General features: G+C 48.9%; 1 protein-coding gene across 3 annotated transcripts in view; it reads left to right on the plus strand.

Annotated features, from left to right (window-relative positions):
* GABRQ (gamma-aminobutyric acid type A receptor subunit theta) overlaps positions 1-26657 on the plus strand; it is an 83482-nt gene that overhangs the window by 44912 nt on the left and 11913 nt on the right. For all 3 annotated transcript variants that reach the window (XM_075007644.1, XM_075007645.1, XM_075007646.1), the window contains exons 4-5: positions 13573-13793; positions 25808-25890. In XM_075007644.1, the coding sequence (XP_074863745.1) occupies positions 13573-13793; positions 25808-25890 (304 nt within the window). The remainder of the gene's footprint in view (positions 1-13572; positions 13794-25807; positions 25891-26657) is intronic.

Raw genomic sequence — 26657 nt, forward strand, 5'->3', positions numbered from 1 at the left:
CCAAGTGACTGCCTGTGAGGTTGCAATTTGAATGTGTAAATAAATAAGGATATATATAGTTCTATATGTCATGTACATGCTAAACAATGAAGGCCGGAATGAAGCTCCCACATTTCCTGGTCTTCCTGTCTTCTCCTATCACATTTGCAGGCCTCTGAAGGAGGGGGAGTAGTTAATATTCTGAGGCTGTGCCGCATTGCTAAGCAACAGAGAAGAATGACTGTTCCAGTCAGAAGAATGGTAGGAAAGAGAGAGGAACGAATGAGATGTTTAAGGTCCAGAAAAGCCCTCTGGTCAGATAAAAGGGGTCGCAGTGAATTGTGTTGTGGGATAGTGTGTGTTTGTGTGTGTGTGCGCGCGCGTGCGCACACACACACAGAACGGGGATTAGGCAAACCCCGCTGCTCTGCTCTGAGTAAGAGCTCTCAGCCAGCTACCATAGATTAAAGGGGAGACAGTGGGATAGTGGGCCAGATCCTGAGTCCCCCCCAAAAGAGCAAAGGAGGAGAATCTTCAGCAGGGGTAGGGATGCCCTGTGTGCTCACTCACTGGCATAGGGCATAAGAGAGCCCTTCCTATGTTCTCTCCTCATCAGACACTCATTTTGCTGCATTTGAGCCAGTCTACAAACTGCACAGCTCAGAGAAGCCATTTTGCATGCCAGGTGACATAGGAGTGCGGGGAGGGTGAGGGACACGGCTCTCACCAGCTCACCAGTTTATAGTCTTGACCCTGTCTCTTCTTCCAGCCACAAGGGAGGAAACAGCTTGCCACCAGGTGAAGCTCCCCATAACAGGACTGGAAGGGGGCAGGGATTGTGTCTTGGCTTCCCCCCACTCCCACTGTTATTTGGAGCCTCGCTGTCTAGGATCATATGTGTGTGTGTGTGTGTGTGTGTGTGTGTGTGTGCACGTGCTCACATGCGTGCACTGTGTTAGAGCAGGAAAGTAATCCTAGATCTTCTCAATCCCATCCAATACTTGAAGACTAAGTCCATCCTTCCTCTTGTCCATCTGTTGGCACAGTCACAATGGTGGACCTGCATGAAGCAGAGCAGTTAGGAAGAGGGGCTGGGAGCTTCTGGTCATAGCATTCTTCTGTAACAACCCTGCCTTTCGCTGCAGCACTGTGCCAGGGGCTGCTCCTGCGCCTATCCCTCCACAGGCTCTTGTCGCCTTTCTGTATTGTCAGTTGTATCAAAAATCACACAGTGCCTTTGGGTATTGTTTATTATCCGCATACTTTATTTACATGGGCTCTTTGCCAATAACTTTCAGCCAGCTCCAGAGCACTGCAGAGAGAACTTGCTCTCCATGGATGGGCACTGCAGATCAGTATCTCTTCCTTCAGCTTGGAGTTGCATTCGGGTGCCCATAAATTAAAAGCATTTGACATCTGCCTGTGGACTTTGTAGGTTTGCTGACATCTCCATTTTTGCATGCACGCTGTACTAAGCTGGAAGAATCAGGGAGAACCTCTTATTGATCTGTCCTCAGCATGATTGTTGGTCAGTTGTCTTACACTTGTCAGTGATACTTATGAAGCTGAAACTTGAATTTTTCAAGTGGGAGGAAGCCATAGGATATAATCTGAACTCATTTAATGCTCAAGTAAATCTGAAGTGGTTCCATTGGCTTTAATAGAGATTTTCAAAGGTTGTCGCTGGTGCAACTGAGTCCGTGATTAAAACCTGAGGTAGTCTGTACCTGTGATGTTGTGCCACCACCCTGACATTCATTCAAACTTTTCTGTTCCTAATTTCACCCCCTTCACCTTGCACCCTAAGCCATCGAAAATATCCCCTTAGGTCTTTATGCACACTAGCAGCTTTCCTTGGTATTCGTTTGCCAAAGCAATGCTGTGCCTATTTGGTTCTTTTAACGTCCTGCTTACCGCACACCAATCCCTTTTAATGCCATTGATCAGTTTTGCTACTTTTCCCTTGAACTCTCCCAGTTTATTAACATCCTTCTGCTATCTTCCTGAACTGGCTCATCACCCACTCTTCTCCCCTCCTTAAAGACTCTCCTGAAAGCACATGTTAGGGATATTGTGCAGCACCAGGAATATTTTTGTTGCTGGAAAAGTGCTAATGGTTTTGGTGTGCAGAACAGCGCATGCAGGATTCCGCTGAGCAGAGAAATACTGTCACTGCCCTAGTGTGTGACATGGCACCACTACCTGTGAAGGCCAGGGGCATTGTCCTGTTGGACTGTCACAATAAGTGCCAACTCTATTTAATTTTCTGACCCATATGTAATATACCACATGCCTATGGCTCCAAGGACCTCCAAGTGCTTTATGAAAGCAAGTTGGTATCATTATCTCCATGTGATAGACCAGGGGGCTGGGGGAAGGCGGTAATAAGTTTTACATGACATGCCCGTATTCACACAGCGAGTTAGCTGCAGATGAGATGGGAAGGGAGTAAGTTTCTGGGGCAAACTGTTTCAAGACATGTAAGGGCATTTCTGCACTGCAGCTAATAGGCAAACTCACAGCAGCAATTCTTAGCAGCCAGGTCAACAGACTCAGGCCCACACTATGGCATGGGGAGGGGTGTGGGTCTCCGAGCCCAATCTCTGGCCCGATCTGGCACATTTACCTGGCTGTTTTTAGTGCCGTAGTGTGAGCCCTGCAAACCTGAGACTGTAGATCTAGGATCTGAGAGGCACTGCATGTAGGCATGCTCTGTGTGACTTAGAAGCATAGGCTCAGATCCCAGAGGAAATTAGGTGCTAGTGCTCATTGATTTCAATGGACATTAGGCTCATTAACACCTATGGGTACCTAGGTCCTATGTCCTAAGTCACTTAGGTCCTTCTGAGCATGTTACTCCAGCTCTTGTGGGTTTTAGTTCGTTCCATTGGGTAATGCATATGAGCAGGATTCCACAACAAGCTTCTCTGGTGTGGTGCAACTGTGTTTGGGACAGGAGACGGTAGCCTTGTTGAGAATCCCCTTTGGATGGGGCCATATGGAAAAACCACAAAGTTATCCTGGGCCCTGGTAAGATCCCATGTTCTCTCCTCCCCCCATCACCGTAAGAGAGGCTGTGGAGCACCAGGAGCTGCGGCGGTCACACTTTAAGTGTCTCATATTCAGATTTAATTGAGATTTAACAGAAGAGTTGTTGCATGTTAATTAAATACAAAGTGATTATTACAAACATATTTTTTGTGGTTTAACAGCTGTGTAATAGGGGACGTATCTCTTACGTATACAGTGGGATATTGGTAAATGTGAATCGGAAGAAAAACATTGTGGGGTTCTAGTGTAGCCATAAGCCTAGAGAGGGAAGCTCTGGAGAATGGGCTGGGATGTAAACAGGAGCACTAAGATGTGTTCACACCCTGGACAAAACCCTTATAGAGGACACAGATGTCATAGCTTAATTAAGCAACTGCATGTGATATTGGCTCAGTGTAGCAATTTTGGGGGAAGCAAAGATAAGGGGTGGGAGGAAGAAACTGATTTAATAGAGATTCCCCACTGCAAACAAGGCAGGAATTGGCCTGTTAGGTTTGAAGTGTTGGTTGAAGCCTTTTTACAAGTCAAAAATGCACTCAGAGCATCCTGGGAAATCTGTGGAAACGACCTTCCCCTACTGACCCTGATAGGATAGAACTCCCTCTCTGCCTGGCCTGGTGTTGAGCCACCCAGGCCTTGTTTGTGGCCCTAAACACAGAGGCAGTGCAGAGAGACACTGCCCCCAGAAGCAGCACTGGGAAGGACAGTGCCTTCGAATGGCAGGTGGTGGGAGGAGATCACACTGAACCATCCATGCAGTGGCTCTTGGAGCCTCTCTCTGCATACAGCCAGTTCAGTGACCCAGGGAGGTCAACAGAAGCTGGTTTGTGTTGTTTTCCTAAGTTCCCTTTGAGGCTCCAGGAAGACCACCCGTTGATTCTGGAAAGTGAATTCCATGGGCCCGGCCACCATTATATGTACCATTACATTAATCGTGTACCGTTACATTAATCGGCACTGCTGAGGCCACATCTGGAGTATTGCATCTGGTTCCCCAGGTGGGTGATGAAGCACTGGAATGCGTTACCTAGAGAGGTGGTGGAATCTCCATCCCTAGAGTTTTAATCCCCTGCCTTGACATAGTCCTGGCTGGGAAGATGTAGTTGGGGCTGTTCCTGCTTTGGGTGGGGACTGGACTCGATAACCTCCTGAGGTCCCTTCCAGCCCTGGGATTCTAAGATTCTACATATCGGTTCACATTAAATAGGCTGTTCCTCCCCTCTCCTCACCCCACTGGGGCTAAGGGTTAAAGCAAGAGCCACTTTGCCCTGTCCTCTGGTCAGATGTATCGTCCAAGGGCTGAGCCCAGAGGGAGCAGAGAATGGAGTCAGTTCCATTAGGGCACCTTCTCTTGGTCGGTGCCAGTCCCACTGGTGTAGCATAGGTGCATCCTGGGGCAAGAGAGAGGATAAGAGTGAGAGTGAATTTCATCCTTCAGGCCCTGGTGTGGAGATGGCTGATTTATCTGATCTCAGCACTGGGCACAGGCAAAGCAGTTACAAACTTGCAGATTAAAACAAGCCTAGACTGACAATAAATCAATGAGGGACGTTCTCCAGGAAAACTACTCCCCAGGTGACAGGATGCACTCACGGCTCTCACAGCAAAGCTGAGCTGCACAGTGATCTGGTGGTGTGGCCTGGAGGTTGGTCACTTCTCATCCCCTTGGGACACAGCTGGGAATGGAACACGGCAAGGAGCTTAAGCCGGGACTGTTCTGCCTCCGGTCCATGCCCCAAAACTCAAACTGAGTGAGAGGGGCCTAGTTCATCTCAGCTTTTGGGCTGGGCTGAGCTGAGGGAGAGGAGGACTCAGTAAAACAGCAGTGCAGGAGCCATGCAGGACCGTGTAAGTCATAAGAAGTCTACACTGGTGTGAGCAACTCCCTCTGAGAAGCACTCAGAAACCCCACTGCTTCCTTCTGTCCCATTGGGTGCCTGTGTGTAAGTTGGTAGGCCATGGAGAGCTGAAAAAGCCCTTTCCCTGCCTTTTCTATGTGAGAGGAAGCACTGTTCTCTGTGGCTTTTGGAACAGACACAGGTTTGGAACATGGCAGGCTCAGTGAAAAAAAAATAAAATAAAAATTGAGCCAGGTTGCTGATGGCTGAAATCTCATTACTGTCCTACCAAAGTTGCTGCTCCCAGATCATGACAGCTCCCTAAATCCAATCCCGAGCCCACTTTAAGCCCTGGCTATTCCAGAACCTCTTCTTCATGGTCTCTGGAATGAGCAAGTGATCCGACGGCAGGGCTAACCCAGATTTCTTATTTAGAAAACTCACATAAAAATTGCCTTCCTCTTATTTCCCCTCTTTCCTTCCATGTCTTCTTGTAAGTGTTGCATTCACTTAACTCCTGCTCTAGTCAGCTGGCTGTAGGCATAACCCATCTTTCCCCTTCAAAACAAGAATTAACATGACACCCAACTGAGTAGTATTTTGTCCTTTGGGTTCTCACTCAGACAGGACAGGAACAGAAGCTGGTGTTTCGTTTGAAGCCAACAAGCTATTGTTTGGTCTCATGCACTAGCAGCTGAGATCTCACCAGCTAGGAAATGCTCCAGTCTCTCTCCCATCATCCAAAGCAGCAGTTTCCTTGATGTTCTTTGGGACAGTGGTTTAGAGTGGCATAGAGTTATTTGCTTACTTTGGATGGGATTTTTTTTTTCGGTCACTTTCCCCTCAATAGAGAGGTGCTTTATCCAAGTCCATAGAATCAAGTGGAAGTAGAACAGCTGGTGTGGCAGGTAAGCTATAAAATGTCCGTTGTCCTTCGTATTTTAAGTAGTGCAGCAGCATGAGCTCTCTGTCTCTCTGCCAAAAAAGTCATCACTCCCAGTAGCTTCCACGTGCTTTGTGAAATATAACATCTACATGGGGCCAAGAATAACTGTCTCATCAGAGGGAAAGAAAAGAAAAAAGTCTCTGAGTCAGTTTAAACAAAAAAATGGGCTCAGCAAAGGCAGAAGAAAGAGAACCACATCCAGCTTGTTCTTATTCTTCGGGGAGTTGAACCAACGTGCTGAGTGAAGAGTTCTCCATCTGCAGTACCTTCTGAGTGCTCACCCCTTGTGTCCTGTGGGTTACTTACATGAGTCACGTGCCATTGTTTCTCTTCCCTGACTGGATGGCTTATGTAACCAACCAACCCAGCACACATCATGACTGATAATGGAGCCGCTCAGGTTTGCTCCTGATGGACGGTGAAATTTAGGATTTCTTTTTCACATGTGTGCGTTGCCGGGGAAGCTGTTCCCTCCGGTTTATCCAGCAGGGACATTGGGGGTTCTTGAAGGGCACCCTGGTATATCCTTTTTCTACCTAAGCCCACTGCCTCTGTCGTTGTGCAGGGCAGCAATCCCCTTAGTGCAACCCTAGCCCAGTGCTGGAATGCTTCACCATTCTCCATGGGTCACTTCCTTAGAGGGTGTGAAAAGGGATCACTGCTGAGTTTCCCCAGACACTGTTATGGGGTCAATGGGGTCCCCAATGGCTGGACTTCCCCACGCACCATTTTGGCTGGTGAATACAGGAGGTGGTTAGTGCAGCTCTCAGCTACTGGGAGAAGGCACAGGCAGCCTGCAAGAAGACTCCTGATTTCAGAGGCACAGCGGGCAGTTGCTAACCTCTTAAGCCCCTGTAAGTGGAGAGGGGCAGCTGTGGGGTGACCTGAGGGGGATTCTCACCATTCTTGTGTGTGTACATCTCACGCAGTGAAAAGATGGGGAGGGGACAGAGTAGAAAACCCCTCCCGCAACTTGGGGGCAGGTGAGGAGAATGCGATTGTAGCTGACCGCTTGGGATCCTGTGGCTTAGTGATGCAAACAGAATGGCAGCAACATAAGGGGATCCCAAGGGGACGCTCATGCTCAGAAAGCCTTCCAGCGGGCTCAGGTGCTGTCTCTGCTCAGGGAGGGGATGAACAGGAGTCACAGCGCTAAGCAGGGCCTGTCACTCAGCTGGGCTCCCAGCACTGCCTCTTCCATGAAACAAAGAGTACAGTCGGTTTAAAAAAAAAATCAACAGCCCTAGAGCGGCAGCTGGAGAGCCAGAGACCAGCCAGCCAGCACGACCTCCACTTGTCGCCTGAGGCAGCCAGTCGCTGCCAGGTGAAGGGTCCCTGGCGCGGGATTTGGAGAGGGGAAAACACCACCTTCGAGGGAGCACCCAGAACACGTTTCTCCTTCCGTTACTGTCATAGACGTGCAAGTGTCTTCCAGCTGCTCCTGCTTGGGCCAGAAGGAGCTCTTCTTCCTGCTGCCTGTTGCACATCGACTATTTCAGCTCCTCTTGCTGGGGGATGGGGCGGCAGGCACACCATGCACAGCTAAGTCACGGAAAGTCTCGCTGTGGCAGCCGAGATCAGCTGCAGCCAGGCTGCGGCCCGTGTAAGCGTGTGCGTCTTTGGGCGTGCAGAGTGTCCCAGGGAGCATGTGCCTAAAATCAGGGCAATCCCAATCCCATTCGGCGGTGTCTGGCCGGCAGCTGCATGATTGCTGGTCTGCACCCAATGGGGTCAATGGCAAAAGTTCCATTGGCTCCAGGAGAACCTAGGTTTGGGCCTGATGGCAAAGCTTTAAAGGAAAGAGCAGAAATGCACCACCCCTGCGCCTGCAGAATGCCAGTATCAGGGCGTGCCGGTCGGGTAACTGCCCAGAGACTAGGCGTTAAGGTTACTTATAGTTACTGTGCTTTACCCGGGGGCGGGGGTAGACTTTAGTTTTAACCCCTTCCCTCCCCAAGGGAGTGGGCAGGGAACTGTCTGTGACCCCTCTTTAGTGCGGAGGAGCCAGGCAACCCTCCCCTCCCATTGCACACCCACGTAAGCACCTGGGGCAGGAGGCTCTCCCGGCCCCGAATGAGCGTATGCTGCTGCAAGGCACAGAAGTGAGATCTCAAGTCCCACGCAGTTTTGCATGGACATCTATCCACCAGTGTTCCCCCATAGGAAGGGTGGAGTGGTGTACCACTGTGCTGTGCAACCTGGCTGCAAACAAGGAGGTTAAAATGCCCATCGCTGTGCCTGCAGTGCAGCTCCCATTGTGGGTAGCAGCGCCGGGAAGCTGCATTGCTGCAGAAAATCACTTGCCATCTGAGCCTCCCCACAGAGACAAGTTCTTCTGTTTGTTCCCAGCACTGCTACAGCCCAGGTGGTGGGTTGGCAACCTGTAGGCCACACTGTTCCACTGACACTGACCTGGGGGCGGGAACAACTCCAGGGCTTCAAGGTTTGTTCAGTCCCAAGGCACAGGTGGTTTCTCACCTCCTTCCAGAAACTGCTGATTTCCCTGCTGGTTTTGGTGTGCAGAACGGGGATTAGGCAAATCCCACAGCCATCTAGCAGTTCACTAAGGCCATGAGTTCTGCTTTCTCTTATTGTGGTCCATACTGATCGTTTTCCCTGTTGTAGGATGCTGCCTAACATAGTGGAGCAGTCATTTGGAGATAGAAAATTGTTCTTGGGGAGCAGGGAGTTATTGTTTCTTTAAGGGCCTGGCACTTGGAGCCTTATAAATTGAATGGAGCAAGGGTCCTATCTCACCTCACCACTGCACGCAGGTGTTTGGAGTTATTAGACCCACTTGTGTCTCAGCTGCTGCTTTCAGAGGAGGAGCCAAAGCTAATCCCAGGGGAAGCAAATCAGTCTGTGATTTTTTGTAGTCTTCTTTTCAGGGAAACAACCGCCACACCACTTGTTAAATAAAGTAGTTGTGCATTTGATAGTACTTTGCACTTGCCTGCATTGAATTTCATTTTGTTTGTTTCATATCAATTCTCTAGTTTATCAAGATTGTTTTGGATTCTAAGCCTGTCCCCGAAAGTGCTTGCAACCTTTCCAGCTTAGTGTCATCTGCAAATTGTAAAAGCATATTCTCCACTCCATTGCTGAAGTCATTAGTTAATGAAAATATTGGCTAGTGCCTGGCCCAGGACTGATCCCAATCAGACCCCACTCGAGACTCCCAGTTTGACAGCAAATCATTCATAATGCCTCTTTCAGTATTGTCTTTCAACTAGAAGTGCACTACCATATAGTAATTTCATCTGGACCATATTTCCCTAGTTTGCTTAGAAGACTGTGGTGTGGGACTGTGTGAAAAGCCTTACTAAAATCAAGCTACATCACATCTACTGCTTTCCATCTATTCACTAGGCCATTAAGCCCACTAAAGAAGGCAGTTAGGTTGGATCGGCATGATTTATTCTCGACAAATCCATGCTGGCTATTCCTTATAGCTCTGTTGTCCTCTGTCTGTTTACAAACTCATTGTTTAATAATGTGTCCCGATATCTTTCCAGGCATTGAAGTAAGGCTGACTTACTTCAATCTTTGACTTAAACTCTTGTACTCCAAATGGAGCATAGGTCATCTACAAATCTACTCCACTTCGCTCTGTATTGAGACAAAACTTCTGACTCCAGGAGTACCCCGGTTGTTGTCATTCAGTCTCAGTAGATCTTTTCCACGTTGTTTGAGGTCTTCCGCTTTTGCATTTTCCTTGCTGGTTCCATGTAAGAGCCTGATGGACTGTGCTGGATGATGTTTTTTGGAGCATGGGGCCTAGCCATCCCCACTTTCTTCCCTTGATTTCAACGGCATGTGGTTCTTGCCCTGCTCTGTTCCAAAGCACCTCATTTGTGACCAAGTCTTGCCATTTGATGTGGAGCATGTACCTCAGGCATCTGTAGCTTGTGATATCCATCCATGCAAGCAGACAGGTGCAGAATTCCCTGGATCCCCTTTGCTCCCCTTTTAAAGATAAGTTTTATGTTTGCTCTTCTCCAGTCACGTTGGACCATGTTTGTCCTCCATGAGTTCTCTCAAAGATCATTACTCAGGTTCCAAGATTGTTTCATTTAGTTCTTTAAGTACCCGAGGGTGAATTTCATCAGGACCGGCCATTTGAATACATCTAACTCAGGGGTGGGCAATAAACTAGCAGCACCACACCAGAGTTAGTCCATGGCAGGCCGCCATCACGATATTTACCTGCATCTCCACAGGTATTGGGTGATCACAGCTCTCATTGGCCGGGGATTGCCATTCACAGCCAATGGGAGTGGAAGGAAGCAGTGCGGATGGGGACACCTCTTCTCACCACTCCTATTGGCCATGAGTGGTGACCAACAGCCAATGAGAACTGCATTCACCCAATACCTGCACCTCTCCAGGTAAATGGGGAGGTAAGACCTTGGCAGGGATTAACTCTGGCAGAATGAATCCAGCTATCAGGCATGAATTTGCCCACCCCAATCTGACTTATCTAAATATTCATTAACTCATTCTATCTTGGCTTGAATTCCTGCCTCCTTGCAGTTAATACCAGTTATGTTGAGTATCTATTCACTGTTGACTTTTTCAGTGAAGGCAGAATCAAAACAGACATTAAACACCTCACTCTTTTTTATGTCATCACTTATCGCTCTTTCCCCACTATGTGCAGGGCCTACACTATGCTTCATCTTCTCTTGCTGCTCATATATTTAAAGAAATTCTTCTTATTGCCTTTGGTGTCTACTGCTAGTGTGGCAAAGCTCCAGCTTTGCCTTGGGGGTTCTGCACTTCTGGGTGCTTGTCTCAGAGGCTCACTGTGGCCCTCAAAGCCTCTTGCCCTTTACTAGAGGCAAGGGTCACAGCCTAGTGAGTTGCCTTCATCACAGATCAACCCATGGATTTGGGGTAAAATCCCTCCTTAGTCCCCATCTCCCCTCTCGGGGGACTATAGGGGCACAGGGGAAGGGTTGCAGTGGCACCCACTTACTAATGTAGCTTCATTCTGGTACCTAAATCCATGCTTCCTGCTTCTAACACACATCTTCACTCCCAATCCTTAGCGCCCTCTGCCCTCTCTAAAGGGAGCCTTTTAACCTAGCCTCAGTGGGTTCTTGGTGGGCTGCAGGGTCTTTGATTTGTCTGTTTCTCCCTGGCTTTAGGCATGCTCTTAATTGCCTCCAGGTGCCTACCTGATTGTGCTCAACATCCCCTGCCCTAGTCACTTAGGGAACAGGAAACTATACACTCAGCCTTTCACCAAGCTCCTGTAGGTGGGACCTCTTAACAGCAGCATCATGTGGGGAGTGCCAGGGGTCCACTTTGTATTTCACCTTGGTCCTGCATCCCCCTGTGGATGATGGATGGAGGGCCATCCATGGTGCAGTGAGAATGGGCATGTATTTAGCCTGGTTTACCCCATCCCTGACACTCGTGGCGTGATGGAGACCGTGGCGGACACCTATCTTGAACGGGCCAGACTATGGCCCCTCTTCCAGCTCCTTCAGAACCTCCAGCTGAAGTTGTGGCTGCGCTTCTGACATCGACTGATCTTTTCACACGCCACCTGCAGCCCCACAAAGTTGCTGGAACTCCTCGCCAGCCTCCTCCTTGGGTGGGACCAAGATGGCCATTTATAAGACCAGGGAGAGGCTGGCTGAGCAGGAAGCCTGCAACTGTGGGCCCCTACTTTCATTCCTCCACCTGTTTTCGCCCTTCTGGGCAGCATTCCTCTGGACAGTGTCCTCTGGCTCCCTTGACGACTTCAGGGAGCAGCGGGCGCTGTCTGAGGCTCTCTGCTTGGTGTCCCCTTCTGGCTCCCTCATTTTAACCCTATGACCTCCACACCTGTCCCTGTCTTCTTTTCAGTTGTCCCCTCTAATTACTTTGGCTACGGAGCCCATTGGATTCCACACCTCCGCCCTCCCCCGAGGCGGCCAAGCCACTACTCAGATCCCACTTAGACCAAGCTCTTCCTCTCACCAGCCGCAACAGGTGGGGAGCTCCAGTGGGCCAGTCTGTATTCCACCTTGATCCTGGGGCCTGCCTGGGACATCAGTTGGATGGTCCTCCATGGCATGGAGAGCATAGGCATGTGCTTAGCACAATTCACCCCGTCCCTGACAATTGCACCTTCTGTGATATCAGGGAGACCCTGGTGCACATCTATCTTGAGTGTGCCAGGCTACAGCCTCTCTCCATCTCCTTTAGAACCTCCTGTGGAGGCTATGGCTGCACTTCTCCCCTTACCTATTGATTTACGCACACCCCATCCATGGCCCCACAAAGCCATGGGACCTCCTGGTCAGCTTCCTCCTGGCTATAGCTAAGGTGACCACTCACACAACCAGAGAGCAGAGGTTGGCTGAGAGAGGGGCCTGCAACCATGCAGCCTATTTCTGTTCCTTTGTTCATTCATGCGTCTGGGCAGAATTCCTCTGGGCAGCATCTGCAGGCTCCCTGGATGTGTCTGCTGTTTGGGGGGTAGCAGGCATTGTCCAGGGCTGGTTGTTTTGTGTCCCCTATCAGTTCCCTCATTTTAGCCCTTTGACCTTCAAGTCTTTCCGTTTTCTTTTTATTTGTCTTCCATAATTACTTGTTTTATTTGCTATTTGTTTTCCCTGGCTCAGCAGTTTCTCCCCATAGTCTGCAGGGGGACCCTTTAGCTTTGGGCCTCCCCACATCCCAGATCCCAGTAGGACTTGCTCCTGTAGCCAACTGGCCTGGGTCTGTCACTGTAGGTCTAACCCATTTTGTGCCTCAGCCTTCTCGGTTTGTCTCTGCGTGTTAATGCTGCTCTTCTGTTCTCCACCTGAGCAGTTCTTCCCTGTTTCTACTTTCTGTAGGGTTCCTTTTGGATTTTCAGGTCATTCAAGAGGTCCAGATGGAGCCACGCTGGCCTCTTACTATTCTTCCTATCTTTCCTAGATTGCAGTTTCCTTTAATCATGTCTCTTTGAGAAACTTTCAGCTTCCCTGAACTCTTTTTCCCTTAGATCAATGATTTTCTCCTAGGGGTTCAGGGTCACTGGTGAGAGGCGAGCTGCTAGCAGGTTTCAGGGGGCCTGACAAATAAGTGCAACATTAGACTTGCTGGGGCCAGGGTAGAAACCCACCCCACAGTGCATGGGGCCAATGCTAAACCCTAAGAAATGTAGGTTCGAGACTGGGGGGGGCAGTGGCGTGGGGCCTTAGGCAGTTGTTCTACCTGCTATTCCCTCGTGCAGGCCCTGGTTTTATATGCAGAAAAACAGTTGGGGTGAGGGCACTTTTGTAGCATATTGGTGGGGGTAGCATGGGGGGGGGCTCACAAAGAAAAAGGTTGAGAACCCCTGCTTTAGCTTTCCCTCCCTGGGGGCTTTACTGACCAGTTCTCCTGATGGAGCCACCAATATTCACAGATGTTCAGCCAAATTTTGTGCATGTTTTGTTGTATCTCTGATCTCAGCTGGGCACCACCACCTTGCAACTCTGGTGTTCAGAAGCAGTGGGTAGAACATGGAACAGGGAAGTGGTGGATGAACTGCCACAAGCTCTCTCCTTTGTGTGTGGTATGAGTGACAAGTCCAGCCAGTTCCTGCCCTTAGACAGCTCACTCCAATGACCTGTAGTTTTAGTCTTCTAAAAGAAGACACAGGTCCCATAATAGATCATGTGTGGAATGCAGACCCATGGGTGCAAAAGCCTGGGAGACATGTCAGGTGTCTCGGTGGCAGCAGGAGTGAGACCAGGGACACTGGACAGCCTAACAGTTGTGCATTTTCTCTCCCAGGACTACACCATCACCATGTATTTCCAGCAGAGTTGGCGGGACAAACGCCTAGCGTACAGTGACCTTCCTCTGAACCTGACCCTGGACAACCGTGTGGCTGACCAATTGTGGCTTCCTGACACCTATTTCCTGAATGACAAAAAGTCCTTCCTGCATGGGGTGACAGTGAAGAACCGCATGATCCGGCTCCATCCAGATGGAACTGTGCTGTATGGCTTGAGGTGAGTGTAGGAGTTGTTTTCATTAGTTGTATGATCATGAATGACATTGCTATTGCCTCATGCAAACCTGTGGCCACGCGTAGAGCAGCTCCCAAAATCCATCTTTAAGGAAAGCACAGCCAAGTCAAGAAAGACTTGTCCAAGTATTGTTCGCTTCTGAGTGGTCTAATGTTGCATCCCACTCCAGAAGTGCCAGCATTTTCAATAGTGGGTAAAGTGATCCCTGAACTGTGATAGACCAGTATTAGGAGCAGAGGAATAATTGAGGGTCCATACTGTTTCAGGTAGCTGGAGTTCAAGTTACATAATGTTTCCACTTGAAATGCTCCTTGCAAAAGTTCCTAGTGTGTCCTAAAAGATAAAGAACTGAGCTGGGACTCAGGAGACCAGGAGCTGATTCCCAGCTCTGCTGTTGGTGACCTAGGGCAAGTCACTTTCCCTCTTTGTGCCTCAATTTCTCCATCTGTCAAATGGGGATAATGATACATACCTTCTCTGTAAAGTTCTTTGAGTGCTATTGATAAAAGCACCATATAACAGCTCAGTATTTTAATAATTCAATAAAGAAAACTTTCTGCAAGTTTGACTCATGGAGATGAAATTTTCCAGGTCTGCTCTCTGCTTAAGGGTGATTTTTCATGGAAAGTTTCAGGAAATTGGAGCAGCTGTTCCTTAACACAAGACAGTGTAAATATATACTTTTTTCCAGTTTAAAATAAATAACTTTTTTGCATCTTTTTCCTTTATGGCTGGCACTGGTGCCAGATGATTGAGGATAGAAAATTTGATACTTCCCAGGGAAGCGGTGCCGTGAACAGTATGCCTGTGTGGTATCCAGAAAGAGCTAGTTTTCATTTAGCTGAGTATGAGCCTTTGAAAACCTTACTCTGTGCATGTTCAGTACAACTGCTGTAGATTTCTGTAACTTCGTGGCATGCATGCATGCATACGCACACAGAATGGTGTCAGGAAGAGCTCAGCATATGGACCAGCTAAATGAACACCCACAGCCAAGGCCGAAAATGTGTTCTGAGGTGCCATAGCTGAAATCTGGGGGACAGTTTTCCTGTTTCACCCCTTGTTGCCTCAGTTGTTTTCCTCTCAGGCTTCTTTTTGCCCGAGTTCACATACAGCTTTTAGACCTGCCTCCTACAGTGGCATATAAATGAGAGAACCACCTTGGGCTTAATCCCTGCCCAGCAAAAGGGATGGTGACATCTCCATTTGGAATGGACTACACCGGTATTTACCATACATGACACCAGAACCTTTGATGCTGCATATTTTGAAGGAATTTCCATCTCATACATATCTCATAATTCCTTTCTACTTAATTGCTGGGATTTCAGCTGAAAGAAGCTCAGAAGTCAACTGGTCAGGCCATCTGCAGGGGGAGACAAGGAGCCTAGCATTTGGGCTAAGGAGGAAAAAGGTGGCTGAAACCTTTGCCTGTGTTACCTACAGGCTCCTGTTAAAATTTCTGTTTAAATAAAACACTGGCAGTTGGGTTGTCTGAAGGCTGCTCCCTTGATTTGGCAGATCACAATGAAATCTACCACAAAAAGTTCAGAGTATCCTCAAGTCCTGTTGCTTTCTGTGGGAGTTCCCGATGGTCATCACAGGTCAGATGTCTTGCGTGGAGACACAGCTTTTAGCATGAGGAAGCAGCAGTACTCTGAGGGACACTTTAAAAAATCCAGCCATCACGTGCACAGAGGTTTGAGGCAACATTTTCAGAGGGGTCTTTGATTCTGCACCTGCGTTCTTTCTGACACCAATAACCACAAGGTGTAATTTTTCAGCCACAGATAATGTCTAGCACATTCAATAGCATGTAGACACCTGAATGGCAGTTGCAATTAGGTAGCTAAATGCTGAAGTGCTATAAAATATGTTTGCAGTTATTTAGATCCCCAAAAATGCACCTACAGTTATTTGCATCTGCAAAACACAGGGGAGCAAAATCCCAGGGTTCTGTTGAACTTCAGGTCCATTCTGTGTTTTGGTGCTAGGTCTGTTGATTTCTGTAACATTAGGAGGTTTCTCTTAAAGGGCAGTCTTTCAAACAGAGCTTCCAAGTGGAGAAAATCAATACACAGTGCTAATTCAGGGGATTTTTGCTTCCGTCCTGTGTTTTTCTTTGTTTCTCTGTTTGGTTTTTCACATGGTACCTTTCTTCCAGTCCCATCCTCTCTTTCTTGTTGATCTTACAGTGAAGTTACACACTTCTGCTGTGGCATCTCAGTCTTTTCTTTGCAACAGACCATCATGTAGGAAATACAAGGACCTATTTAGATGGTTACTACAGAAGGCGCAGCAGGGCAGGCATGGAGCTGGGACAAATACCTTACAACACAGGAGTGGGAATTCAGCAAGTTACAAACCCAAAGCTTTCAGCACGCACTTACAAGTGCTTTGTTGTACCAGGGCCAGAAGCTCAACACCTTTCAGGATACAGCCCCCAGGGTCTATTTAGGCTCACTGAAATCAATGGGAGATTTGCAGTTAACGTCAATGAGAACAAGATCGATCTCCAAGTAATTTGTTTTCATGGGCAAATGAGGCCTTTTCCTTCTTCCCCTTTGCTCTGTTGTGACAGTCTGTCTGTTGGAGAGAAGCAGATAGGCTGGTTTTTGATAGCATTAGCAGATAAGTGGCTGAAGGAAATGCAGCAGATGTAATATAGCTTCATCTCAGGGAAGTATTTCGTATACAATGTCTCATAAAAGCTTAAGCCACAACTAATTCATATTGGCTTGGACAGAGAACTAGTTGGAGGGCCATAAAAATGGGGCCTCTAAAGGGTAATGTATTAAATCAGGAGAGGTGGTCTTTGGGTGTGCCACTAGGATCAGCATTGGGATGGTCTGCATCAGTTATCTAGGAGAAGACTTAAGAAGCAGTGCAATAAAGTGCACAGATGATGCCAAATTGGGAGGAGTTGCAAACAGCAGCGAGGCGGGGAGATATTCTGGGATGCCAGGAACCCTGGAGGAATCATACACCACAGTAGGAAATAACCAGACCTGATTCAGTTTAGAGGGAAAAGGGCAAATATGTAGGAAGATCAACCCCAAACTCTGGGGTGAGGAGTCTGGGAAGCTGCTCTGCAGGCAGTAATATGGTGGTGACATCTCAGATGGCCACGGTTCCATGAAAAAGGGCAAAGCCCAAAAAACTTGTCTGGAAAGAGTAGCCTGACACAGGTCTTCTGCCTTTATGAGCTGCCATGTACAAGGCCCTTACCCTTAGGGTGCAAGAGCCGTTGGGTATACTTCAGTTGCCCCAATGAAATAGTCAGAGATAATAAGCAAAGTAGAAATTTAACCAAGCCACAAGTGTGGGAAAGCAACTGTAACTTCCTGCCAGGCACTGTAAAGGCCAATACTACGTATGCCACTTTCCACCATAAACAGTAGATCTGACACTGCTCCTTAGTCCCTGCATTTGGGCCTGTGCTGTTCTAGTCCCAGCTACTGCACAGATCTGACAGTGGACTTCGGTTTAGTTCTGTTACGTCCCAAGGATTTAAATCTTGACTCCCCCTCAACAATCTTGTCATCTCACCTCAATCTTTGCCTGTGCCCCTCCCTTTTCAGACCTTTGCAATGCCCCTGCATCCTGGGATATGGTTGCTCATCACGTGGCAACTGAGTAGCAAACGCAAACTTTGAGCTTTTTGGACAGAGATGTTTGGGTGATGCACTCCAGCCATGAACAGCAGCTTGCATTTGCTTGTTACACTGCCACAGTCTGGGAAGAGTAGGGGTGCAGTCAGGGATCTGTAAACCAGTCAGGGCCTTTACAAGTTGTGTTTGTTGCCAGGCAGACACATTTGTCAGTGTATTTTCTGAGAGGCTTTGAAAGGTTAAAGGTTTGAGATTTTTCCCACTGAGCCATTAGGACAATTTTGCCTCTATAAGTTCCATTCAAGTCAATAGACATCCTAAAGGATATGTCTGCACTCCTGTGGGAGAGACAGCCAGGAGACACAGACTTCAGCTAGCGGGGCTTGGGCTAGTGTGCTAAAACCCGCAGTGTGGACATTGTGGTTTGGGTGGTGACCCACCTGATTCATGAGGTCTGAGCTGGCTTAACTAATCCGAGTCTGCCCTAGAGCCACAAAGCCCATCACGCTGCTATTTTCAGCATGCTAATCAAGGCTTGCTGGTCTGGGTCTGTCTGACTGGGCTGAAATATGCAGGTCCATCCACAGCTTAGACGCCTTCTGAGGTGAACTCGCTCTGCTGTGCTCAGAACTGTAGGGTTACCTCACAACTCACTGGTCCTGCGCTATCCATTCTGAGGCTGGCCTTGCTAAGTTTCCTTCACTTCTGGAGTCTTTGCCTTGATGGATTTTATCTTTTCTTTTTTTTTTTTGGCTTCTTGAGAAAATTTAAATCTAAGAAATTGCTATCACCAGGTCACAAGACAAAACATGATTTTTTTCTTAATATCGACCATGCATGTTTTAGTAGCCAATGGTACAAAGCCTTATTTCACACATTGAGTAAAATCAGCAAACCAAGACTTGATTCCATCTCCACTCACGTGTCGGAACATGCAACTATGGACAGGGTTCCTCTCTCTTTCACAGGGACAGAAGGGCTTTCTGAAGATAAGGCAGAATTCATGGTGCCCCAGTGTCTGATTTTGCCATGATGAGGAAATCTTTGGAGGAGAGAGACCTCATTCTGCTTGAGAAGTCATCAAAAGAGGGAAATTTCCCTGGCTTATGCATGTGCAAACACCCCCACCCCCGTATTAAGAGTCTTTCCCTACTCCTTTTGGAGGCAAAGGACCTTTTCATAGAACCATAGAATTCTAGGGCTGGAAGGGACCTCAGGAGGTCATCAAGTCCAGCCCCCTGCCCAAAGCAGGATTGATCCCAACTAAATCATTCCAGCCATGACTATGTCAAGCTGGGATTTAAAAACCTATAGGGATGGAGATTCTACCACCTCTCTTGGTAATGCATTCTGGTGCTTCACCACCCTCCTGGTGAAATAGTTTTTCCTAATATCTAACCTACACCTCTCTTTGTAACTTCAGACCATTGCTCCTTGTTCTGCTATCTGTCACCACTGAGAACAGTCTCTCTCCATCCCCTTTAGAGTCCACTTTCGGGAAGCTGAAGGCTGCTATCAAATTGCCCCTCAGTCTTCTCTTCTGCAAACTAAATAAGGCCAAATCTCTCAGCATCTTCTCATAGGTCATGGGCTCCAGCCCTTTAATCATTTTCATTGCCCTCTGCTGAACCCACTCCAATGCCTCCACATCCTTTCTATACTGGCGGGCTCATAACTGGATGCAATACTCCACATATGGCCTCACCAGTGCCAAGTGGAGGGGAATAATAACTTCTCTAGATGTGCTGGAAATGCTTCTCCTAATGCACCCCAATATGCCATTACCCTTCTTGACTACAAGGGCACACTGTTGACTCATATCCAGCCTCTCATCCACTGTAATCCCCAGGTCCTTTTCAGCTGCACTGCCAGTCATTCCCCAGCCTGTAACAATGCTTGGGATTCTTCCGTCCCAAGTGCAGGATTCTGCACTTCTCCTTGTTGAATCTCATCAGATTTCTTTTGGTCCAATCCTCCAATTTGTCTAGGTCACTCTGGACCATATCCCTACCCTCCAGTATATCTACCTGACTCCCTAGCTTAGTGTTATCTACAAATTTGCTGAGGGTGTAATCCTTCCCCTCATCCAGGTCATTAATAAAATTGTTGAACAGTACTGGCCTTGGAACTGCCCCTTGGGGCACTCCACTTGAAACCAATCACCAGCCAGACATTGAGCCATTGACCACTACCCATTGGGCCCGTCCATCAAGCCAGCTTTTTATCCATCTTACAACCTATGTATCCAATCCATACTTCCCTAACTTATGGGCAAGAATGTTGTGGGAAACTGTATAAAAAGCTTAGCTAAAGTCAAGGTATATCACATCCATTGACTTCCCCATGTCCTTATTTTTTTCACCAGTTTTGATGAAGAACTTTACCACTTTACTGTGCCAGCTGATGCATGTTCTTCCCCTGGTCCCTTGATGAAGGGACTGAGGGCACATGGATCATGGGTGGCTATAAAAGAGCTTGAATGAACTGAATGGAGAAGTTTGATACAGAGAGCTGCTGTCAAGACTCTGGGATAACAAATGAGACAGACAACTGGGAAAAGGCAGGATGAAGGGAAATATGAACCCAAGAGCGGGTCCAACCAGTGCCGTTATCAGGACCAGGCATCTCAGGATGTTGGAACTGATGTACAGGCTTCACAGCATGGCTTAGCACAGGCAGAGACTTTAATATGGCAGGTTTTTAATAGCAGCTCTGAGCTCTTTCCCTCCTGTCTGCGATCTTATGTAATCACTCTACATAAGACAGAAGAAGCCATTAATAAACAAACAGCAATGAGGAGGATCAGAGAAGGAAACAAAATGGCTGGTATTGTGTCTTCTTGTACTAAAGAACTTAGGCAGGGGCAAAAGATTCTGTGGGGGGCGTTTGTCGGGGGGCAGGGTCTAGCATGAGACAGGGTAAGATTCAGGAGTCCTGGAGCAAGGAGCAAGGTGAGGCTGTATCCTCTACCCACCCCTGGTCCCGCTCAACTCATGAAGATGAGCTGAAGTAGAAGGATTAAGAGGTTTCATTGGCTTATCCTGTCCCCCTCCTCCTCGCGCACACACAGAGCCTAATAATTCGTGGCACATGTCACCAATGGCAAAGCCCTCAGCATTCCGCCTGGGGCTTCTCAGTCATGCAGATGCTTCTGGCCATTCGGGAGGGAAAGATTTCTGATGAGGCTTCCCATCTCATCAGGATGTGCTCCCCTTTCCCACTGCCAGGAATAGCCTGAGAAGTGTCTCTAAGTTCAGGACAAGAAAGGGGGCCTGGCAACTCGTGCCAAGAGAACACCTTCCTGCTGCTTCTTCTGCTGCTGCTGCCACCCAGACATGGCAAAGAGAAGATAGTGTTAAGGGGCTTCTCTTGTGGGGATTGGTTCACGCTTGGGATCCTTTCATGCTGTAACAAATCGAACACCAGCTCAGAACATCACTGCTGTCACAACCTGGCGTTTCACTACAACTCAATGCGTCACAGTGGCATCTGCAAAGGCACATGCCTCTACTACCTGTGCAGAAGGAGAATCCCCATTAGCTTCTAGCAGTGCGGTATCTATGATGCAGAATCAGCTGTTTCCATCTCCTAGATGGCAGCGGGGAAACATATACCAGCCTCAGAATTTTATCCAAAGTGTTTTGTGTATTCTTGGGCTAGATTGCTCCTTCTAAAAGATTTCCAGAGTTGCCCTAGCTTCCATCTCCCACCATAAGAAGTGACTTGTTCATCAACAATACAGGGGAGCCAACGGCTTCCATGGGCTCCTGGGCAAGGCAGGAGGTGGTTCTGCACACCTGGAAGGGGTGAGGCTGAGGGAAGAAGGGGTGGGCACGTGAACAGCCAGCCCTCAGCGTTGTCCGGGGTGTACCATGCTGCCCTCCACCAGTCCTTAAAACTGCCCCTTTGAATTGCCAAGCCCTGAGGCAATTGTCTCCTTTGTCCCACCATCGGTGGGCCTGTGCAGAGGAACAGCAGCTTAGTGTAACTTCCTCTGCCGGCGGGAGCTGAGTGAAAATGAGCTACACTGGGGGGCAGAATCCTTACTGGGAAGGGGTTGTGGGGGGAGCAAATTGTGTTTCCAGGAAAGGGGAATGGGGTGAAGGGAGTTGGGGTGATTGGGTCTAAACAGCAGGGAGCTAGCCAGTATCTGCAGTCCAGGGGCGGCTGTGAAATCAGGTCCCTCCACTGAACGCTGCGCACCAGACTCAGGTGCGTCCCTCCCTCTGACGGACAGCGCTGCCATGAATTCCCCTCAAAGCCAGCAACATTTCACACCACACACGTCTTGAATTACAAAATAAATAGATAAAAGATTGGGTCTGGCGGCGTTCCAGTGTCTAGTTCTAGTGTCAGAGAGAGTGGGACATCCTTCCCTATTGGTCCCTCCATCTTCTCCCCCATCTCTCCCTTTCTCTTCTGTCTTTTCTCCTGGAGGCAGGACACTGTGCCTGCAGATCTGTGCCTGGCATGGTTTGTTCCATCTCTTCACCTCCCTTCTCGCAGGGCAAGACTCCACTCCTCCTCTGCATTCTGCCTCTTAACCTCTTGTTCCTCTCCTGCCATCCCTCTCCCATCACCTTCCCCTCACTGCTGCTCTGGGCCCCTCTCAGGGTATGTCTATACGGTGTGGAAGATCGACCCGCACAGGGTCAACCTTCCGGGGTTCCGTTGCACGCGCCTGGTAGGGATGCACGAAATCGAACTATCGAACTATGGACAGTTGTCTCTCGTACTCCTCAATATCGCAAGGAGTAAGGGAGGTCGATGGGAGAGTTTCTTCCATCAGCCTCCCTTAGTGAAGGAAGTAAGTCGATTGCAGATAAGTTGATTCTAGCTACACACTTGGCATAGATAGAATTGCGTCTCCACAGTCGACTTCGCTGCCTAGTGTAGACCTGGCCTCAGTTTCTGTCTCCTCTTCTGCCAGTTGCCTTCCGTGCTTTACCATCCACTCTGTTGTCTTGCCTGTCCTCTATCAGCCCCATCATTCTTATTCTCAGCTCTCCTGCCCTTCTCCCCATGTTCTCCTTGCACCCTCTCTTCCCTAATCGCTCTTTGAATAAAGGTCGGCTGTCTGGCAGTCCTTATGATATAACGAACAGCTCTGTCTGTCTGTGCTCCCGGGCAGATCTGTTACATGCCCCCAGTGAATATGCCACTTTACTTGTCTCCATAGTGCATGACCTGGCCACCTTGGAGACTAATGTGCTGGCTGCACAGCGGAGGCGTGGCTTGGCCAGTGGCAGCGCAAACCCCTCACCAGAGGGCCTCAGCACTGGGCCATCTGGACAGCTCAGTGTTTTGTGATGTCGGCACCAGCTAGACTGAGTTCGACCAGCTGGTCAATGAGTTTAGCTTTCAGTCACTGTCGGATGAACCGTCTCCTTGAACATGTCATGCACTAGAGCAGTCACAGCAGAGGCTTGAGCCCAATTGGGCTCCTTCTGTAGGCACCTAGGCAGAGACCACTGGCTGCCAAAGCCCACTGTCGTCATCACCGAAGCGCCTACAGAAGGGGTGTTGATTTAAAGGTGTGTTGGATCAAGTCCCACCAGCATAAACACAATTCCAAAGAGTAGCGTTCAACCAGACATCTGCCTTGTCCCTGGGCAGCAGAAGACACAAGGCGGCTCTTATCCATGCCCTTCATGAGGCATCAGAGCAGCTGGTGGAGACACTCGCCTTTCTCCCCACGCCATTGCTCTCTTTCATCCATAGGAGGAACAGAGAGGTGGCCGTGTTAGTGCTACATGACTGCTTTTTGTTTCATCCAGAAGAGGAGTCAGGCAGAATACTCCAGGGAGTACAGCTAGAGGGGATCTCGGCACACGAATGTTCAGAAAGCAGCAGGGTCACCACCAGCTGCTGGAGCAGGTTCAGTCATTCCAGGTGGTCCCTTGGGTAAACACCACAACACGTGAAAGGAAGAGGGCATGTAACCAGGCATTCATGGTGCATGCTGCTGGCCTGGCAAGAGGGCTGTAGTTTAATTTGGAGCAGAAGGAGACAGTTTATTTGATTCTTGGTGCCAATATAATTTCACAATCATATTTATTGCCCAAGGATGGTCATCCCTAACTGGTCATGGTTTGTTCTCCAAAATGCATGGAGCAGTGGGCTCCTCTTTGTTATCTTGCTGTGACATGGAATAAACCCACTGCAAGCCAGATTTATGTCTGGAATGAACCTGGTCCTTGGCATGTTGCATCTGTCTCATGCCGTGTCGTGCTCTGTGTCCGAAGCCAATGCTGCAAGCGATGGCAAAGTCCTACTGGCAAGCTGGAGGGTCACTTGAAAATCAGGGCAGCTCCCCAAATTGCCCTTGTTCCAACAAAGCTCAGACCGACACCCTGGGAAGGTTTTAGCCCACATGTGGGCAGGAAATGTTCATTTAATCCATTTTTGCACCTCACACTGAAGGGGGAAATTGAAGAATGGTGTTTCTCACTGGTGTGGCATGGTATGGACAGAGTACGCCATGTGCCGTATGGGGGATGAGTCACACATATTTGCAATGCCTCGGTCCTGGTGCATACTCGTTTTAGCCACTGTCTTGACCCCCCGAGGTCTGTCTTGAGGGGTGGAAAAATCATCTCTGCCCCTGTGTGAAGTCTCCTGACCTCAGTGAGACTGCAGAGAAGGGACAGGACAAGCAGCTCATTTCCCCCCTCTACCAAATACAGCACTCAGATTAATGGGTTAATTTTCTCTTCCTACCTCGGCCCTTTCATCTGAGAAAGGGCAGTTGCAGTGTTGTATCTAGACCCCGTGAGGATATATATAAATTCCCTCCTTCGCTCCAGATCTATTTATAGCATGGCAGGCAGTGGCAAAGGCTCTCCTCAAGGCTTCGTCTCCTACAAACAGGCTCCACAGACAGCAGAGGGATAAATTTAGCACGCAAGATTCCTTAAAGAGACAGCTGCTCAGTGATGGGCTTTCTCGCTCTTGAGTGCATCTCTGGCTCAATTGGGTGCTCTCCTTCTCTCTCTCTTTTCTCTTGCCTCACCCCCCTGCCCCTGACTTTAATTTCACTTTCCCCCACCCCCGCCTTCCTCTTTCTTCCCTTCCTCCTTGGTTCTTTTGCTTGAGCTGAGCCTAATTCTCCCTGGCTTTCTCTCTCCTCATCCTTTATCACCCTTTCTTTCTCTCTCTCCACCTCCCAGGCCACAGGGCTGGGAAGATAACAAAGCTTCCCTGTTAATAGTTCACTGGTTACGCCTGCATCCAAAAATATGTATTGCTTGATTAATGCCTTCCAGATATTTAATTGACAGGGGCGCAGATGGGCCACTCTTCCCCCACTAACCTCCATATACATACACACGGCACAGACAGGAGATTGCATTCAGAGGAGATTGGGGAGTCAAGTGAGGGGAAGCCGTTCTCGCATGTCTGAGCGTTCTGAGAACAGCACTTCATTACCAGACTGGTTAACGAGACACCGATTTGCTCTATCCCCACCTCTGTTGTTGTCCCCCTGCCTTCTGGAGTGCATAGCAGCCCCATGCAGAGTGCAGCGGAGTGAAAAATCCGCCCCCCCCCAACATCTGTCTTTCACCTGCCGCTCCCCCCTTCGCACATGACACATGCTGTCCCGCTCCCTACAAACATAAAGGCACATTCTTTGCATTCACCCACACACACACAGAGCACGTCACCTACAAATGTGCACAGCCCCATCCTTGCACTCGCATATTCCAGCATCAGAACAGTGTGTGATACATGTGTGTGAACACACACACACACACACACACACACACACACACACCTATCGAAACCCGACCTATCTGTGCTGTGCCCAATACGGGAACAAAACTGGGAGTTGCCAGACGTGCAATTCTTTAGCAAAGGAGATTCAAAGAAGTGGGATTAGGACAGTCAGGTTCAAAGATACAGAGCATGGACAGAGGAGTACAGGTGGTGATAGATAGATGTCATGGTGACTGGGAGAGGCTGGCTGGCTGGCTAAATAGATGGCTAATCAGCTAAGTGATTCTTCCTCATGCCCCAATGCAGAGCAATTTAATCGAGGCACATTTTCTCTTTTATAGGCATGGGTGTCCTCGCTCTTTCACAAACAGAAATGTCTCTCTCCCTCCCTCGTTTCTACAGCCCTGCCGACTCTCAGCCTCTTTGTCTCTCTCATGTACATACAGAGGGAACGAGGCTCCCCCTCATCCCCCACCTTTAATAAAAATGCCGCCTGGCGGACGTGGGTCATGAAGATTTAAGCCATGCAGTGGAGGGTGAGCTTCATTCACTTCCCCTCCTCACAGCCCTCCCTCCCCACCATGGCTCTCCCTGGTTACCATAGAAACAGCGGCCCCTCATGCTGCCTGACTTTCATGTCTTCCTTTAACATTTTCTCTTCCTCTCCAGAATCACCACCACAGCTGCTTGCATGATGGATCTGAGGAGGTACCCTCTGGACCAACAGAACTGCACGCTAGAAATCGAGAGCTGTGCGTATGCCTCGTGCTTTTCCGGCTCCCCTAGGAGTAGGGTTGGATGTGTCATGAGAGGAGGGGAAGCCGAGGGTCCCTGAATGCAATTTCCCCTTCCACTCTGTATTGCTTGTCAAGGAAGAATGTGGGGGGCTTCTTCCTCCACCTGCCCCGCACTGAGTGCTGTGACTTTCCCACACATTCATCTCTGTTGTGGCTGAGTTGGGGTGTATGGAGGAACAGCCTGGTCTCTGGGTCTCCCTTGTGAAGGGTGGGAGACATTCAGGTGAATCCCCAGCAATGGAGAGACCGGAAAGAGGAGGCCAGGGCAAAGGGGTTAGAAGGTGCCCTTATCTCCAGAATATTTGCAGGAGGGGAGATGAAAATGCACCCCAGTATCCTGCGGGAATGGTGCAGAGCAAGGGCTCCCACAGTCGTGAGGACACCACCTCGGGAGCTTTGCCAATTTCATAAGGGAGGTTCCCTCTACGCCCACAGTCTGCAGGGTCCATGTTGCCTTCGTAATGCTCCTGGGCCAGGCAGCCCAGGGGCCTGCGAGAGCCGTGATTCCAGCAATAGTTGTGATTTGGTTAGGGTGAACTGCAAATTGCAGCACTTAGCATGGTACATAATAGAATGCAAATTAGGTCCTGATGGAGGCAGTAGTGACATGTCATAGCCGGTGTCTCTCCCTTTACTGAGAGTAGTTTACAGTAGAACCCAGAAAACAGAAGGCAGGGAATTGCCCACAGCTCCCCATCTTGTGACTGGGTTCATAATGGGAC

This window comes from Carettochelys insculpta, chromosome 13 (assembly GCF_033958435.1).
Source record: "Carettochelys insculpta isolate YL-2023 chromosome 13, ASM3395843v1, whole genome shotgun sequence".
NCBI lineage: Eukaryota > Metazoa > Chordata > Testudines > Carettochelyidae > Carettochelys > Carettochelys insculpta.